We start from the raw sequence: 18700 nt of genomic DNA, 5'->3' as shown, positions 1-18700 counted from the left end.
CTGACTTAATTTTAAGTGACTCTGAAAAAGAGAAGCGGTAGAAAATGGATGGATGGATGAATGAAAACCTCAGTGTGTGATATCATGTAACCTGAAATTATAATTTTATCATATTTGATGAAAAATCAGAGTTCGATACTATTTACCCTGTCCTAATTTATTTATTATTGTATAAAAACCCCAGTCGGATATAATTTATCCTAAATTGTATTCACTATTATTGAATGAAAGCCAGTGTCTGATATCATGTATCCTGAATGTATTCATTATTATTGAATGAAAACCACATTGTCTAAATACATTTATCTTGAATTTATTCATTATTTTTGAAAGGAAAACCAGTGTCTGATATTATTTATGCTGAAATGATCATTTCATAACATGTAATGAAAAATGTATTATTATTGAATGAAAGCCACACTGTCTGATATCATTTATCCTGAATGTATTAATTATTATTGAATGAAAGCCATAGTGTCTGATATCATTCATCCTGGACTCCTTCATTAACATTTGGATCAATTGAATGTACATGATTTCTAACGGCAAAAATGTCCTCGATTTTCGTACGATTTGATTTTGACGGACATTTTTGAAAGGATTACTAACAAAAACCGAGGTACCACTGTCCTATGAATATCAAACAAGTCATACAAAACAAAAAAAGCGATTCTTTCCCCACATCAATGCACAAAAACAAACGCCAGCTTATTTACAGGACAATATTTTCTATGATTTTGGCTGGCTTGGTAACTTAACTAGTTACATGCGTCCGATTAAAAAGCGTATAAGGCGTGTCAATCAACCTTTTGCCTGATTGAACCATTTGAAACCTTAAATATTAAGATGGAAGACGCCTCGAGGAAGACCATCTAAGGCCATACTTGCCAACCTTGAGAGCTCCGATTTCGGGAGGAAGGGGGGTGGAGGGTGGGGGGCATGGTTAAGAAGGGGGGAGTATATTGACAGCTAGAATTCACCAAGTGAAGTATTTCATACATATATATATATATATATATATATATATATATATATATATATATATATATATATACAGTATATATATATATATATCTACATCCTGAAAATATGCAAACAAAACTGTGTTTGGATAATTGATACTTCAAACTTGCATAAATAAATCTTAAGGAATATAACATAACTTGGCTTCTGAGAGTTTCAAAATGTAATGAATAAAATGCTAAAGTTGTTGATAAACAAGCAATTATTTTAATAATTAAATATGGTCATTTTAAATGAATTATTATGATAATATAAAATTAATTATTTCAAATATGTTTATTTTAATTCTATGGCTGGATGTAATAAGGAGTCAGAAAAAAAAAAAATACAATTAATGTTGATGTTTTTAGCAAAATATAGTAAAAATGTATTTTTATTTTTATTTTTTTAAATTAATAAATATATTTATTTTTAGGTAATTTAAACATAATATTACAATTTGTCTCTAGTCTGGATGATTTAGTTCTTGTCACCTTGTTGTCCTCCCGTCGTGAAAAAAGGCTGTCCTCACTCAGGTCCGCATGGAGCTGGAGGGGGCGTGGCCTCCAGCTCCGGCTGAAAATCGGGAGATTTTCGGGAGAATATTTGTCCCGGGAGGTTTTCGGGAGAGGCGCTGAATTTCGGGAGTCTCCCGGAAAATTCGGGAGGGTTGGCAAGTATGTCTAAGGCAGTGGTCCCCAACCTTTTTGTAGCTGCGGACCGGTCAACGCTTGAAAATTTGTCCCACGGACCGGGGGGGGTGTATGGAATTTTTTTTTGTCATAAAGAAATACAATCATGTGTGCTTACGGACTGTATCCCTGCAGACTGTATTGATCTATATTGATATATAATGTATATATTGTGTTTTTTTATGTTGATTTAATAAAAAAATTATAAAAATAAATACAAAAATATTTTATTTTTTTTATTTCTTGTGCGGCCCGGTACAAATCGGCCCACGGACCAGTGCCGGGCCGCGGCCCGGTGGTTGGGGACCACTGATCTAAGGCACCGGCTATTTAATCTGTGGTGGAACGTACACGGCAAAGGCTAATGCTAAGCTAACCTGTCAGCATTATGTACACAGAATGGGTAACAATAACTTAAACTAAAAGTAAGGTTTAAAAACCCTCTGACATTCATCACTTAGTTCAGCTCACAATGTTTTGGGGTCGACGATTCAGCCGCCGAGCGGGGAACACGTGCTGCAAATCATTGAGTGCGAGAGGCTAAATTAAGGTTCTTTGAGGCGAGGGCCGCTCCTCGTATGTGGGCTGCGTGTGTGCAGATGTGTGTGTGCGGCCATTGAGGCCAACTGACATTAAAGCTGGTTTATTCTCAGGCGGGGCGGGGTGGGGCGGCATGCGAGGGCGGGGACGGGAAGCACCCACAAGCTGCAAAAAACAAAAAAACAAAAAAAAAACCCAAGGAGGCAGGAGACGCCTCGTCCGGGACGCACTTCAACACATGCTCCTTGTGTCTGAGCCCTCATAAGTGGAGTGGTTTCAAATCCTAAGGAAGAGCGGCGGAAAAAAGGTCAAATCAAGTGGCGGGCTGTGAGATCAGAATGATGTCAGCGGGTTTGTTGTCGGTGTGAAGAGAGAAAATATACATGTCCTTTTGGGAGGCGCGCACTCTCGTCTTGAGACGCTTTTTCACGTCATTTTGTTTGCAGCCGCGGATCACATTTCCAGGGAGCAGCCAAACTGTTCTGTGACCGGCGGTGATGTCAGCGGGCTACAATGTTTCCGACGCTTCCCCCTCCTTCTGCGCGGTGTTATTTTCCTTATCCGCCGACGCTGAAAATGGCGGCGCTGTGCGTCGCCGCAGAAGCCCCAAATGATGACAGCTGTGAGCCTCACATCTACAAGGCGTCGCTTTGATGCCAAATTAAAAGTAGGGAGAAGACAAACAAAACGCGATGATGATCACTCGGTGCTCCAGACGCCAAAATAACCTCCATCTGGTTATCGCGGCCGCTTCTCAGTAGTTGAAACTAAAGCAATACTGAAGTGGAAGGAAGTCCTCTCGCGCTCCCTTTTTCCTGACTTTCCCTTTAACACGCATGAGGAGGGTCTCTTTGAAATGCAGCTTTCCAGCCGCTTAAGAGGTTTAAACGCGTCTCCACACCTGACCTCCCGTGCTGCGCTTAAAGACAGGTGCACAAACACGAGGCGCCGTCTCCTGCGCCATAAGCCCATACAGATCAAATCGTGGAGGCGTCCTGGCTTGTCTGCAGCAAAGGCGTCCTTAAAGGGAAGTGGTTGCCAGTCCTTCTGTCTCTTGATCACGTCCTCAGACGTACCACTCCCGCCGCGAGATGACGGATCCGTCCAAGTGGGAGACGTAGTCGCCGTCTGTGCAATTGTTGTAGCAGTCCTCCGGGATGTATGGCGAGCCGTTCGCTACCGGAGGCCCGCAGGGGTGCATGTTCTGGCCGTGGTAGTGATCGGGGTAGTAGTCCCCCTCCCGGTCGACCCAGTCGTTCCTATCCTTGCTCTGCGGGACGTAGTCGGGGTAAATGATGTCCCCGCCCAGTTTGGGTTTCAGATCCTGGCTGCCTTTGCTGGCCTTGTCGCCGTACACTTCCTGCAGCTCGTGCGGCTGCAGCACGTCCAGCTGAGACTCCTTCTGCATGTCCGAGGGTCCCAGGTACTGCTTGGTGTAGTAGTCGCCCCGGAAGGTGCGGCGCTGGCGCATGAAGCAGGCTGCGGCCAGGATCAGGACCAGGACCAGGACGAGCACGCCGCCCACGGCCCCGCCAATGATAGTGCCCAGGGTGCTGTCCGGCAAAGAGGCCAGGGTCGAGGAGGTGCCGAGTCCGAAGATGTGGTGTGGCGTCGTAGTGGTGATGGGGCTGGCAGTGGTGGACGGGGGCTCTGCAGTGGGTACAAGCGATGAAAGGATTAAAGGGGTCATATCATGATTTTTTCGACATTTAAAGGGGAACATTATCACCAGACTTATGTAAGCGTCAATATATACCTTGATGTTGCAGAAAAAAGACCATATATTTTTTTAACCGATTTCCGAACTCTAAATGGGTGAATTTTGGCGAATTAAACGCCTTTCTATTATTCGCTCTCGGAGCGATGACGTCACGTTGTGACGTCACATCGGGAAGCAATCCACCATTTTCTCAAACACATTACAAACACCGAGTCAAATCAGCTCTGTTATTTTCAGTTTTTTCGACTGTTTTCCGTACCTTGGAGACATCATGCCTCGTCGGTGTGTTGTCGGAGGGTGTAACAACACGAACAGGGACAGATTCAAGTTGCACCAGTGGCCCAAAGATGCAAAAGTGGCAAGTAATTGGACGTTTGTTCCGCACACTTTACCGACGAAAGCTATGCTACGACAGAGATGGCAAGAATGTGTGGATATCCTGCGACACTCAAAGCAGATGCATTTCCAACGATAAAGTCAAAGAAATCTGCCGCCAGACCCCCAGGAAAAGAGAGCGGATGAGGGTATGTCTACAGAATATATTCATTGATGAAAACTGGGCTGTCTGCACTCTCAAAGTGCATGTTGTTGCCAAATGTATTTCATATGCTGTAAACCTAGTTCATAGTTGTTAGTTTCCTTTAATGCCAAACAAACACATAACAATCGTTGGTTAGAAGGCGATCGCCGAATTCGTCCTCGCTTTCTCCCGTGTCGCTGGCTGTCGTGTCGTTTTCGTCGGTTTCGCTTGCATACGGTTCAAACCGATATGGCTCAATAGCTTCAGTTTCTTCTTCTATTTCGTTTTCGCTACCTGCCTCCACACTACAACCATCCGTTTCAATACATGCGTAATCTGTTGAATCGCTTAAGCCGCTGAAATCCGAGTCTGAATCCGAGCTAATGTCACTATAAACTTGCTGTTCTATCCGCCATGTTTGTTTGTATCGGCATCACTATGTGACGTCACAGGAAAATGGACGGGTGTATATAACGATGGTTAAAATCAGGCACTTTGAAGCTTTTTTTAGGGATATTGCGTGATGGGTAAAATTTTGAAAAAAACTTCGAAAAATAAAATAAGCCACTGGGAACTGATTTTTAATGGTTTCAACCCTTCTGAAATTGTGATAATGTTCCCCTTTAAAAACCTCCTTGAGGTCTGCATAACATGTAATGATGCTTCTTTGGTGAAAAATGTTTGTTTTACAGACCTATTTTCAAGTCCCTTTTTTGAAAACAGTTCGTTTTGAGAGGCGGAGTGAACCTCTCCACACCACGCCCAGTAAGCATTCCCTCGCGCCTGGCAGAAATATTTTAAAGAATTGTTTACTTAGCTTTCTTGCTTTTGTTGTGCACTTTGGACATCGATGAACGCCAGCAGCCATCTGTTCTGCGTGACTTTCACCACAACACAACATCCCAGATGAGGTAGCGAGACCAGCGGCTCACCGTGGTTTGTTGTCAGCAACACGGAAGGAGGCGATGCGGGCGGACGAGAGCGAGGAACGCAGCCTCGCTGATGTACAGGTCTGGAACTATACGCTGATTAAGGTTAAACTTCTACCGAGTCTAACTTTCTAATGCTAAATCCTGGACATGTACGTGTGTATTTTGACAATAAAAGGCTTTTCTATTCTATATCATGTAAATAACTCTGCTGCTCGGCTGCTTCGAGTTGTAAATAACAGGCTATCAACTGCGCTACGTGAGCCATTAAGAACGCAATAACGGATTATGTAATTTACTCGTTCATTGCCAAACACAATAGGCACTGATCAAATTAAAACAATTTTTTAGGAAAATCATTCATTATTTTGCCCTAGGACGATGACGCTATTGTCTTACATTAGAAGGCTAAGGTAGCTACACAACAAATTGAGCTAACATTGCTAAAGTATGTTTAACACGTTACTGTTGTTACTTACTGTTCATTGTCTCCTCCATTGCCATAGATAGTCGCCACCAAGCCCGCCATTAAAGAGGAACTGCACTATTTTTGGAATTTTGCTTATCGTTCACAATCATAATAAAAGACATGATGAGGGATGTATTTTTTAATGCGTTCTAACTATCAAATTAATGCAATCAAAAGTCCGCTTACAATGAAGCCTTTGAGGACTGCTCTATTCTGCCTATAAAGCTCTTAAAAAACCCTCCAAAAACCTCCATTCAGGTTTTATATACATGATGTAAGTATATATCTAATGTAATGGGCGCATTAATATTAACATTTCATATTTATGTATTTTGCTCATTTTAAGCACATGCGGCGCATTAAATTAAAAATTGCATCTCAATGTTTGCTTTTTTTTAACAACATAACTGATTATTACTCACTGCAGACTTCATGAGAGCCAACAAACATAATAAAACATCACTTACTGTATAAGGTCTGCTGTCATTAGGATGCCGACTGCTAAGATGTTCATATAATCCAATTTAGATAAAGAATGACTCATAATCCTCGCAAAGAAAAGGTGGGTGGAACCAAGTGTCTTTACGTGTCGTTGTCGCCATTTCCGGGTCTAAATTGGCTTTCAAAGTGTACCAATTTGTCGGAATACGTCCTCATCCTTCTACTATCCAGGTGAGAGACATGACTTTTGATCTACAGTAAGTTTGACGATCAAAGAAACGAGGAAGCAGGTGATTAGTCGATGATGTCAACATTGGCACACAAGCTAGTGATCACGGCGCCGCTAAAAATAGTTTGTCTGTGTTAGCGCTTCGAATAACAATGTCAATAATACTTGGATAATATTCAAGTCACAAAATGTATATGGAGTATAGTTGGCGCTTTTTGGATGGTTATTTATTGGTTTTATGGGTGCAATAGAGGACCTTCAATACGCTCCGCTGTAAGCTGACTTTTATTTACGTTTATTTACGAGTTAAAATGCATTAGGAAAAAAACACATGATTGTGAACGATAAGAAAAAGAATCCTAAAAAAGTCAGTTGCCCTTTAAAAGTAGTTTATTGGAAAATCCATCTTTATACTGGTGCAGGTTTCTGAAGAAGGACTCTATGAAGTGCATTGCACACAAGAAGAGAGACTTTTCCGAGTTGAAGGTGCATTGCCACGACTCATAAAAGTGTGGATCTAGCATAATATTGTGAGAGTCCAGTCCATAGTGGATCTAACATAATAGTGTTATATATAACATATAATATATGCAGGAGAGACTGATCTCCAAATAAACCCCGATTGAAATACAATTGAAATGTGGGTGGTTGATGAGCCTTTTGTGGGCTTGTGGATTGCTATATCTCTCTAAGGATATTCTGGTTTTATGTTGACATCTGTCTGTGGTTTCTTACTTTATTTATTATTATTTTATTTTACTTGTTGGGGGAAAACAGCATTTGATGTATGTTAGACAACTCAGGTCAATTATATGTGGATGAAAATCAATAATCAAATGTTTAAAAAAAGAAGAAGTTTAAAGTAGGGCACTTTTTTTTTTACTTCATATGAGGCTGATAGTTTGTGTTGTGTCTTCTGCAGGTTAAAACAAACAACAACAGAGCAATTTTGGTCCCGGTGTCGTACCATGGGCATTTTGTCGTTTGGACTACAAATGCCCAAACATGAAATAAAATGGTGGACTTACGCAAATACCTTTTGGTAAGCCTTTACCACATAAAGACATATCCGCAGACGTCATAGGTCTGAAAAACGTCACAGGAGTGACAGATTCCAAACGAACCGTCTGGAGGAAGTAAAAAGGAAGGCAAGATATCTCTGCAATTCCTCCACAGTTTGATTGCGCATTTTCAGGACTCATGCAGATCCCAAATACACATAACGAGGTACCATCAGGTAAGCAAAGTTGTTTTTTGCATAATAGGGACCCGACCTCGGATAGGCGGAAGAAGATGGATGGATGGATGGTCCCTTTAATAAACGCAACCGGATGATCATAAAAACGTTAAGAGCTGCACTTTATGTTCTGTAACAACTGACAACATTTCTTGAGATTCATTTCCACAGACTCTCTACGTTTCGCAGGAGAAGATAATCTGTTAAAAGCTGCACTGCAGAGCAAAAAAAAAAGGAGGAAATGAACATAAAACACGCTCTACGTTGGAGCACGAGAGACATAAAAGTAGACGAGGAGGTAGAGTCGGACTGAACGCTATTAGCTCCCCCTCCCCCGTCCGCCCTCCCAAAGCCTCCTGCAGGGTCATCAGGCGAGAAGATGAGACGCTGTGATGGATGTGAGGTCCCTGCATATGATTTGGGGCGTGCGGGGGATAGGGCGGCATTTGTGATAGCAGCCAGAGTGAGAGAAAAGGGCGTCATACAACAGAAGGTCAAAAGGCCCGTCTCCATTTTTGACCTCCAGCCTGTGGGGCTAGTAGGAGCCTGATACCGCCACTCCTTCACTGCAGCAATACATCACGAGCATGGTGCTGTGCTGTATGCATTCTCCATCTTCTGCTCCTTATCAGTCACCAACAAAGCTTCTACGGCCACCTTCTTAAGTTACGCAGTGTTTATTTCTTGTATCTTCCAATTATGCAAACTTTTTTTCACCAAGTACCACCTCAGAAAACACTTGGCTCTCCAGGTATCACCATAATGACCAACATTAAAATACAGTAGCGTTGTAGGCCTAAGTATTTATTAACAACAAGGCAGAGGTGTAATTTAACAATTATATTCAACAAGGTTAGGGTGAGACACTTTAAAATTACACACAGTTTGAACAGTAACACTGTGCTTGAATATAGGAAAATAAAACACTACTTTAATCAAGTGATTTTTTGGCGTACCACTAGTGGTACATGTACCACAGTTTGTAGAAGTTCCTACTGCTTAAGTAAAGGCACACAAGTAAATCAAAGCATTATTTGAATTTGAGATGTTTGATGATATAATCCCGCTTTTGGGGCCGATATTTGCCATTTTTAACTGAGCTTTACCGCAGCTGTGCCAGGGTTCACACGGCTAATGATTGTACACACGTTCAAAAGTGTTGCACGCTCAGTGAGACACGATTACATTTCCATATTCCGTGTTACACACACATGCAGGAGGTGCGTGTGTGGATACTAGGAGTGTGTTCTTGCCAAAACACCGGCTCAAACGCGTCCTTTATCTACAGTGCCGAATATACCGTAATACTTCTAAGATACTAATACTCACCACTATGGCGGTAAATAAGATCAGTGGACAACTAGAGGAAAAAGAATGACACAAAAAGCTAACCGCTAAAGCTTCAATGAAAAGTAGGGGTGATCAATCCAGATATCGATACTATCGATACCTAGTCTAGTATCAGTTTACAACTAGTACTAAAATGATTAGATTGATTTTCTTTTTTTTTGTTTTTGTTTTTATAAATTATTTACAAACTCAGGTAAGTAAGTCTCTATATATACTGCAGGAAGGCTTTGAGTGCAAAACACAAATGATAGCAACATTACTGTAGTTTTTTTTGCTTTTGTTTAGTCATAGTGCATAAAGATGTAATGATAAACGGTACAAATGATAATCACTGCAAAACTCCCGACGGTTAGTATTTAAACCCACAGACTGACTGACGGTAATTCGATAAAATTAAAAGTATCGAAAAACCGTGATTGATAATTGCACTTTGATAAATACACAGACTGACTGGCGCCAGCTCACGAGCTTAAATGCTAACATGAAAACGAGAGACATTAATGTCTTTCCCCATTAAAAAACAACATACCTCAATCTAAACTTATACAAACATGTTGATGTTTGAGCAACTAAACTATTCAATTGTGCACAACAAACCTACAAGCTGTGCTTACTTAGAACAGGTGTTTTTACGGTGTGTTCAAGGACCGCTGAACAGAGTAGGATGCCTGCCAGAAATAATAAAACAATAATAACAGATTTTATTTGCTACGCCCTTTTCATTTAAATAAACCTTAATGTGCTACAATACAAACCAGTATTAAAAAAATTAAAGCTTAGCCATTAAATGGATAGAATACTAACTATCAGTGAAGCATAAGACACACACAACATGCAAAATTGTGTGTCTATTTATCTCAGTAATTTAAAAAAACATTGGTCTAAATCAATGGTTCTTAACCATGTTGGAGGTACCGAACCCCACCAGTTTCATATGCGTATTCACCGAACCCTTCTTTAGTGAAAAATAAAATTGTTTTTTTTCAAATTCAAGACAAAGTTATATGTTTTTGGATATAATGGCTTTTTGCCGATATTCGATATTGTCCAACTCTTTAATTACTGATAGTCGTGGAATTAACACATTATGCCTAACTTGGACAACCAGGTATGGTGAAGATAAGGTACTTAAAAAAATAAAAATAACATAAAATAAGATAAATAAATTAAAAACATTTTCTTGAATAAAAAAGAAAGTAAAACAATATAAAAACAGTTACATAGCAACTAGTAATTAATGAAAATTAGTAAAATTAACTGTTAAAGGTTAGTACTATTAGTGGACCAGCAGCACGCACAATCATGTGTGCTTACGGACTGTATCCCTTGCAGACTGTATTGATATATATTGCTATATAATGTAGGAACCAGAATATTAATATAACAGAAAGAAACAACCCTTTTGTGTGAACGGGGGAGGGAGGTTTTTTGGGTTGGTGCACTAATTGTAAGTGTATCTTGTGTTTTTTATGTTGATTTAATAAAAAACAAAAAACAAAAAAACAACAACAAAAACGATACCGATAATAAAAAAAACGAGACCGATAATTTCTGATATTACATTTTAACGCATTTATCGATATTATCGGCCGATAAATGCGTTAAAATGACATCTCTAGTTTTTGGTAACAATTTAGTATGGGGAACATATTCTAAGTAACAAACACTTAATTTAGAGTTATTTGGTTAGGGTTAGAGGGTTAGGGCCAGGGTTAGAGGGTTAGTTATAATAAGGCCATGCCGAATAAGGCATTAATAAGTACTTAATAATGACTAGTTAAGAGCCAATATGTTACTAATTTGCATGTTAATAAGCAACTAATTAATGGTGAATATGTTCCCCATACTAAAGTGTTACCATGTTTTTTACTGGTGCACAAAATGAACCGTGCATGAACATCACCTTGTTCAAACAACAAAACCAACAGTGCATAAACTCACAACAAATTACACACCTGCAAATCAGTGTGACTTCTGCTGTTGCCGTATCCGCAATACGCTGATAGGGAGAAGTTTTTATTTACGTGATGAGTCGGGTGTGTCACCGAACCCCTAGGGTTCGATCGAACCCAGGTTAAGAACCACTGGTCTAAATATTTCAGTGTGCGTATAAGTACTTGTTGAGCACATTCAACGATAACACGATAATAACCGTGTTCATTTTGGTCACGTTAACTGTGATATGAACTTTTCATAAACATCCCTAATTGTGCACGAGTCACTTTATCTTATGTAGCATTCGATACCACAAATGTAATACCTCATCTGTTTTAAAACAATCTACATTTAACAACAAAAGCTTTTTAAAAATGTGTTGATCGGGACAAAAATCCGCAACTCTCATGCGGGGCAGCCACCGTGAGTCAGTTTTGCCAATAATGTGATTTGTTTGGCTCAGTTTTTACACGGGATGCTCTTCCTGATGCAACCCTTCAATTAACGAGGCATGGGAAAGGCACCAATTGGAAAATACCAATGTACTGCACGTCAAAAACGTAGGCTGCTGTTCAGAAAACTTGGCAAAAAGTCTGCCTTTAGTGGCCCAAAACACAAAAAGATTTGCATTTCCAAACAACATGGAGAAATCTTACGAGTTGCAATTATGCAACGACAAGTCAAAGAACCGGTATCCTGGTATTAACCTTCTTTGTCGGTCGCTATCGATTGCACCCTGGAGGGACGGGCGGGGGTTAACCTCACGTAGGTTAAGAGCATCTGCAAACACCTAGCTGATCATCTGAGAGAGTAAAAGGCCCAAAACCACAAGACTTTACAGGCGGCCGGAATGCCAAACAGCAATAGGGGGAGGGGGCTAGCAGGAGGAACTATGGCTGCTGCGCTGGAGCATGGCTATCTCCACCGGGGTGAGAGAAGGAGACGGGGGTCGCAAGCCAGAGTCTTAATATTTGACAAGAGAGGCAAGATAATTGGCCAAGTCTTTCCTGGACGGGATGTCTGTCAGCTGTGCTTTCGTTTGGACGCGAGGACTGCGGCTCGGGCCTGTAAACAGATGGAGCATGACAGCTTTTTTGGGGCTTGTCCAGCTCTTTCCACTCGGCGGTGAGAAACAACGAGTGATCGGTGCGGCCCGGTGGGGAACCCAAAGCAGCGGTCGCTTTGTTTGGAGAAGGATTACAAAGGAGCGAAGGAGGAATGAAAATACAAAAAGGCGGTGACGCGGCATTCTCAGGATCCACACCCCTGACTTTGCAGCAGTGAGCTGAAGCGGCGACGCAGGGCCGACACAGGAAGCAGATGTGAATGTCGTAAGTGTCTGCAGACAAGGATTTATCCCCAACGTTTATACAAGCACAATCAGGAAAATCTATTTGGATGATGCAGAAAAGTCCACTCTTTGGCCTTCACTCGATGGCACTGACATTTGCGCACGCACGACCGCTGTGAGGGTTACGCAGGAACACTTCACGGCTTATATACACGGCACATAACTCTTCTGCCCTGCAAATCTGTCATTGCGATTCATTACGACTGTGAAACCCGAGCCGCATGGGATATTTTCTATATCAAACAAATACTACGGTTCCAGAACCACAACGCTGGGAAACTCTGCTAGTGATACCCTTCATCTGCCAGGGCTGGTCAGGACTGAGCCAAAGTGGACCTGGACCTTAATGTTGGTGGACATTACCTTGCACCCACAGGGACACGTCCTTGCTGCGGAGGCCGACGTCATTGGTCACTTCGCATCGATACACCCCGGAGTCGTTGAGCTGCAGCGGCCGCATGAACGTGAACACGTTGCTTACGATCTCAACGCCGTCAGGCATGGACCCATCCAACCTGTGCACAAACGAAACGACAGGAAACCTTTCATTTCCATAAAGAAGCACGAGTCTAAGCGCACACGCTGTTAGACTACATGTATTTCATGGACAAAAAGTTACAAAAGTCTGGAAATATATTTGATATAGTAACAATTTTAAAGACTCTTTAAAGTCAAAACCGTGGGGCATAAGGTTTCACCGGGCAAGACTCTGCGTCTACTGTCAGGTCGCCATGAGCCTTGTTTTCATATCAGAGGACAACAAAGTGCCACTGGGCCGGAGTTACACTGATGCAGGAACCATTTGGAATCTTTTATTTATAGCCGTCAAGAGTCTTCCTGATTCAACAGATCTAGTGTCAAGTTGGGCTGTCAGGGTCACTTTATTTGGCTACCGACTGTAGCCCTTTTGGTATTTGTTTTTTACATGCTGCTTTCTTAGATTTACTTTAGAGTAGTCAGTGTACAGCGTTCAATTAAAATAAGTCAACACACAGCCAATTATTGTCTAAATAGCTAGCAACACAAGTGAGTAGCAAGATAGCTGTTATGCCTCGAGCCATGGTCTGGGGCTGCATGAGTGCTGCCGACAACTGGGAGCTACGGTTCAATGGGAACACATTAATTTCAAAATGCAAATGACAAATCTGTTGCTTAAATGAACATCTTTCCGAGAGATACTTTAGAGCAGTGGTTCTCAAACCTCACCAAGTATCACCTCAGAAAACACTTGGCTCTCCAAGTACCACCATAATGACCAACATTAAAACACAGTAGCGTAGTAGGCCTAAATATTAATTAAAACAAAGCAGAGGTTTTACCAGTATATTTAATATTTTGGTTACACTGTAACATTAAACAGAGTTTGAACATTAATACTGTGAATTATTATTTAATTAGGTGGTTCTTTGGCGTACCACAAGATGGAGCCCGCGTAACACAGTTTGAGAATCTCTGCTTTAGAGTAGTCAGTGTACAACTTTCCCTTAATATAAGTCAACACACAGCCACTTATTGTCTAAATAGCTGGCATCACAAGGGAGAGGCAAGATAATTATTTTGCCTACAACCATGGTCTTGGGCTGCACGAGTGCTACCGACACTAAGGAGCTGCAGTTCATTGAGGACACATTAATTCCAAAATGCAAAGGGTGAAGCTGTTCCTTGTTCGAGATTGGGGCGGCGTGGCTAAGATGGTAGAGCGGCCGTCCGGCAACTTGAGGGTTCCTGGTTTGAATCACAGCTTCAGTCTTCCTAGTCGGGGCCATTGTGTCCTTGGGCAAGACACTTCACCCACCTTGCCCCCAGTGCCGCTCACACTGGTGCACGAATGGGAATGAATGTCCGCATGGAGCTGGAGGGGGCGTGGCCTCCAGCTTCGGCTGAAAATCGGGAGATTTTCGGGAGAATATTTGTCCCGGGAGGTTTTTGGGAGAGGCGCTGAATTTCGGGAGTCTCCCGGAAAATTCGGGAGGGTTGGCAAGTATGGCTTATGTGTGAATGCGTGAGAGAATGAATGATAGGCTCTCAGTTCTCTCTGTAAAGTGCTTTGAGTGTCAACAAAATCGCTATATAAATCCAATCCATTATCATCATTATATACTTTAGAGTAGTCAGTGTACAGCTTCCACTTCAAATAAGCCAACACACAGTCAATTATTGTCTAAGGCGCCAACAATACAACGGAGTGGCGAGGGGTGGGGGTGTTTTCTAGATGTGGTGCTGCACGAGTGCTGCCGAGACTGGGGAGCTGAGGTTCAGTGACAGGACACAGAAATACCAACATGCATTGTGCCTTGTCCACAGATCATTGTGCCTTGCCGACACTCAAGCATGGTGGTGGTATTTTCATGATCTGGGGCTATATTAGTGCTGTCGACACAAGGGACATGAATTCCACCATGCACTGGGACATTGAGAAGCAAAACTTGCTCCTTTCCCTTGTACAAAACAGCTTCTAAAGATATACTTTAGAGTACCGTATTTTTCGGACTATAAGTCGCAGTTTTTTTTCATAGTTTGGCTGGGCTCCAGTGCGACTTATATGCTTTTTTCCTTCTTTATTATGCATTTTCGGCAGGTGCGACTTATACTCCGGTGCGACTTATACTTCGAAAAATACGGTAGTCAGCGTAAAACCTTCACTAAAAAATAAGTCCACACACACAGCCATTTTTGTCCAAAACGCTGGCAACACAATTGAGTAGCAAGATAATTGTGGTGATATTGCCATGATCTGGGGCTGCATGAGTGCTGCCAACACAGGGGAGCTGCAGTTCACTGAGTGGAAACATCAATTCCAGCTATTTCAAAAATAATTATTGTGCTTTGACACATTTTCAGTGGATTTGAACTCCATATTGCAATACAAGCTGTACACTGACTCCTCTAAAGCAGGGGTCTTCAACATTTTTGGGGCCGAGAACCCCTGAACTGAAAATTAGTTTTAAATTAAACACTTTAAAAATAAAAAGGCAGCTAGAGCACATTGCTAGCTATCTTAAATTCCGGCATGAATATAATAATATAATTATTTATTCAATGTCTTTATTTAAAACCTGCAAGGTACAGTGAGTAGGGTGGCTATTCCACTACCATTAATAAACTAATGTGTATTTAAAGGCATTTAAATTTTGTACGAAAACTGCAGTGGGATTACAAATAAATATATTTTTGAAAAAATGTAACTCAACATAACATTTCACGACTCCCCTGCAATACCCCTACGGGTCGCAGACGCCGCTATACAGTACATCCACGTTTAATTTATTTATTAAGAAACTATAGTAAAATGCTTGCTGAAATCTAAGAGGTGTGAGATAATCTGATACGTAGGGTATTATTTTGGGAGGTGGTATACTGACCTGACCCACGTGTACAGACGGGCAGGGGGATTGGCCTGGCTGTCACAGATGAACCTCACATTTGCTTGCCCGGCATACCAGTTTCTCTCCACTTCTCTTATTGAGACCATCGGTGCAACTGTGGAACAGAGCGAAACAAAAGGTTGCTTGAGCAGCTACAACAATAGGCCGGTTATGCCGACCAAAGCATATTGTATTTTAACACTTGGGACTATATACTCAATTCGACACAGGCAAGTTTCCATACCCCGCAAAACAGAGTATGCATTATGTTATATTGCAAGCACTAAAATGTTACTTTTTTATTGTGTTAAAGGAAGCTAATAAGAAATAGTGAACCTTCGGTCTGAAAAAAGAAGTTGTGCAACTAATAAAGTCTCAAGCCTGGCAAAAACAAAAACAAGGGAAACAGGAGGTAGCACTAAATGAAGCCAGCACGTGCTACTGTAATAAAACACGGCAAACACTGACTTAGATATCCATTTTTTTTTTTCATTTTGATTTCTCTGGAGAACAAATGAGGAACTCATTACTGAACAAAAGGAGGACGCCTCGCCTCGTCTTATCCGCTGACCCCTGTCAGTATTGAAATTGTGCTTCTTTTGCAGTTGAAAACCCCTTTGCTTCTGCCTCAGAGACGACTTATTGAGCTGCAAAGCATCATTCCGCCAGTATTAACCTTTGCTTTTCCTGCTTCTTCGCCCACTGGCCCTTAGCACAGCCCTGCTACTGTGCATTGCTGCTAATGTTTGATCCAGACTTTATAAACAGCCTTCAATATCTGGTACTCACACAGTCCTAAAAACATTTGGAAAAACAATTTGTGATTTTTTAATGAATAATAGTTTCAAGACGATTGTGTGACGTTTCATCTAGGTCAGGGTATGTTAAACTTACCGGTAGTTGTTTTGGGGGCCACATTTCCACTCGGGGCCTGTGTCCCACTCAGATAATAACACTGAAAATGTGATCTTACTCTTGATTTTAGTCGTATTCAATAATTATATACAACCTGCTTACAGTTTAACAGGATAAACCGTGTCAAATTATATGAAACCATGTGTTAGTTAAACATATTATTGTCAAGGCTTAGGTCAGGCTGATGACAAAATAAAACTAATCAAATATACTTTAAAAGAAGGGACTCATATACAGTTATGAAAAATAAATGTACATACAATTACACAGTGCTAAAATAATAAATAATATATATATGTTTCTTAAATAAACTGTCAACAAAATGTAAGTGCAAATGAAAATCCAGCTTCACCACTTTAGTCATAAACTTCACGCTTCAGAAACTTGTCTAGGAATTTAGCGCCAGACTTCTTCTGTTTGTTTAATATTGTCATTACTGCCACACGTGGTGGAAAAGTGTATTACAACTGAGTACCGCTGCAACTTATACGGACCACAGCTAGGAAATAGATATTTTTCGGTGGCCCTATAGATTCAAGATTCAAGATTGTTTATTGTCATATGTACAGTTAAACAGACAGTTTGCCGTACAATGAAAATCTTACTTTTGTTAGTCCACCCTTCAACAAGTCACACGGTACTTAGCTAAAAATGAAAAATAAAAATAAAAATGTATATACAAGGCACAGTAAGTAACATAACATTTTTGCACATTCTGATTGACAGTCAACAGTATAAATATGGAGGTGAGGTCACAGCAGTAGTTAAAGTGTCTTTAGTGATCAAAGGTGAAAAGTGTCTACCGTAATGGTTCACAGTTCGGGGGTGGTCATGGTAGCTGTCTTTTGTTCAAAAAGATAAAAGTACAACGTTAGCATTATCAAGCCTGATGGCCTGTGGGTAGAAACTGTTTGTCAGTCTCGTAGTCCTGGATTTCAGGCTCCTGTATCGTCTGCCTGATGGTAGGAGGCTGAAGAGACTGTGCTGGGGGTGTGTACTGTCCTTTATGATGTTGTGTGCTCTCCTGGTGGCCCTGGTAGAGTACATGTCCTGTAGTGAGGGGAAGGCTGCTCCTGATATGTACTGAGCAGTTTTAATCACTCGCTGGAGTGCCTTCCTGTCCTTAGCAGTGCAGTTTCCATACCAGACCATGATTGAGCTGGTAAGGACACTCTCAACTGTACTTCTATAGAAGTTGCTGAGAATTTTGGTTGGCATGCCAAATTTTCTCAGCCTTCTTAGGAAGTACAGTTGCTGCTGGGCTTTCTTTATTGTTTGTTGGGTGTTGTGATCCCAGGTGAGGTCCTTGTTGATGTGGGTCCCGAGGAATTTAAAGGTTTTCACACTGTCCACCTTTGTCCCCCCTATGTACAGAGGTGTGTACTGTGCACTCCTTCTCCGTGGGTCAATAATCATCTCCTTGGTCTTGTCTGTGTTCAAGGAGAGATTAATATCCTGACACCAGGCCACCAGTTCCGCTACCTCCCTTCTGTACGCTGCCTCAGCTCCCCCGGTGATCAGTCCGACGACTGTAGTACTGATCACCGGGGGCGCCTGCGGCCGAACAATGGGCCCTACCATTAAGACACACTGGTCTTAATGGTGTAAATTTTGGTGTACATTTTGCTCCACAGTCACATTTATTACCCACCCATTTTCTTTGTATAAAAGTGTTCAAAATCTGGCACTCATACAGTCCTAAAAACATTACATTTGAAAAAAGAATGTGTGATTTTAAGGAATAATAGTTTCAAGACGATTGTGTGATACTTCATCTAGCTCAGGGTATGTTAAACTTTAATTGTTTTGGGGGCCACATTTCCAGAAAGCTAAGGACCGGGAAGCCAGAAGTCTTCCTTTAATATTAGTCTTATTCTATAAGTTCCATAGAACAAGCGTCCTCCACAGTAGACATTTGATTCTGGTCTATTCTATGTATTTTGTCGGAATTACAAGAGCACTCTGCTGTTTTTAAGAACCTCCTGCAAAAAAGCTAGTCAAAAAT

At 41.3% G+C, this 18700-nt stretch overlaps 1 protein-coding gene across 1 annotated transcript in view; it reads right to left on the bottom strand.

Moving 5' to 3' along the window:
* Positions 1–1170: 1170 nt before the first annotated feature.
* The window catches only part of nectin3a (nectin cell adhesion molecule 3a), a 54373-nt gene continuing 36843 nt past the window's right edge, over positions 1171–18700 (bottom strand). The window contains exons 4-6 of the mRNA XM_061972080.2: positions 15778–15895; positions 12779–12930; positions 1171–3884 (exon numbers count right to left, since the gene is read on the bottom strand). Coding sequence (XP_061828064.2) covers positions 3301–3884; positions 12779–12930; positions 15778–15895 — 854 coding nt within the window. The 3' untranslated portion in view covers positions 1171–3300. The remainder of the gene's footprint in view (positions 3885–12778; positions 12931–15777; positions 15896–18700) is intronic.

The sequence above is a fragment of the Nerophis lumbriciformis genome, linkage group LG17 (assembly GCF_033978685.3).
Source record: "Nerophis lumbriciformis linkage group LG17, RoL_Nlum_v2.1, whole genome shotgun sequence".
Taxonomy (NCBI): Eukaryota; Metazoa; Chordata; class Actinopteri; order Syngnathiformes; family Syngnathidae; genus Nerophis; species Nerophis lumbriciformis.
This window is presented reverse-complemented; position numbering and strand designations above follow the sequence as displayed.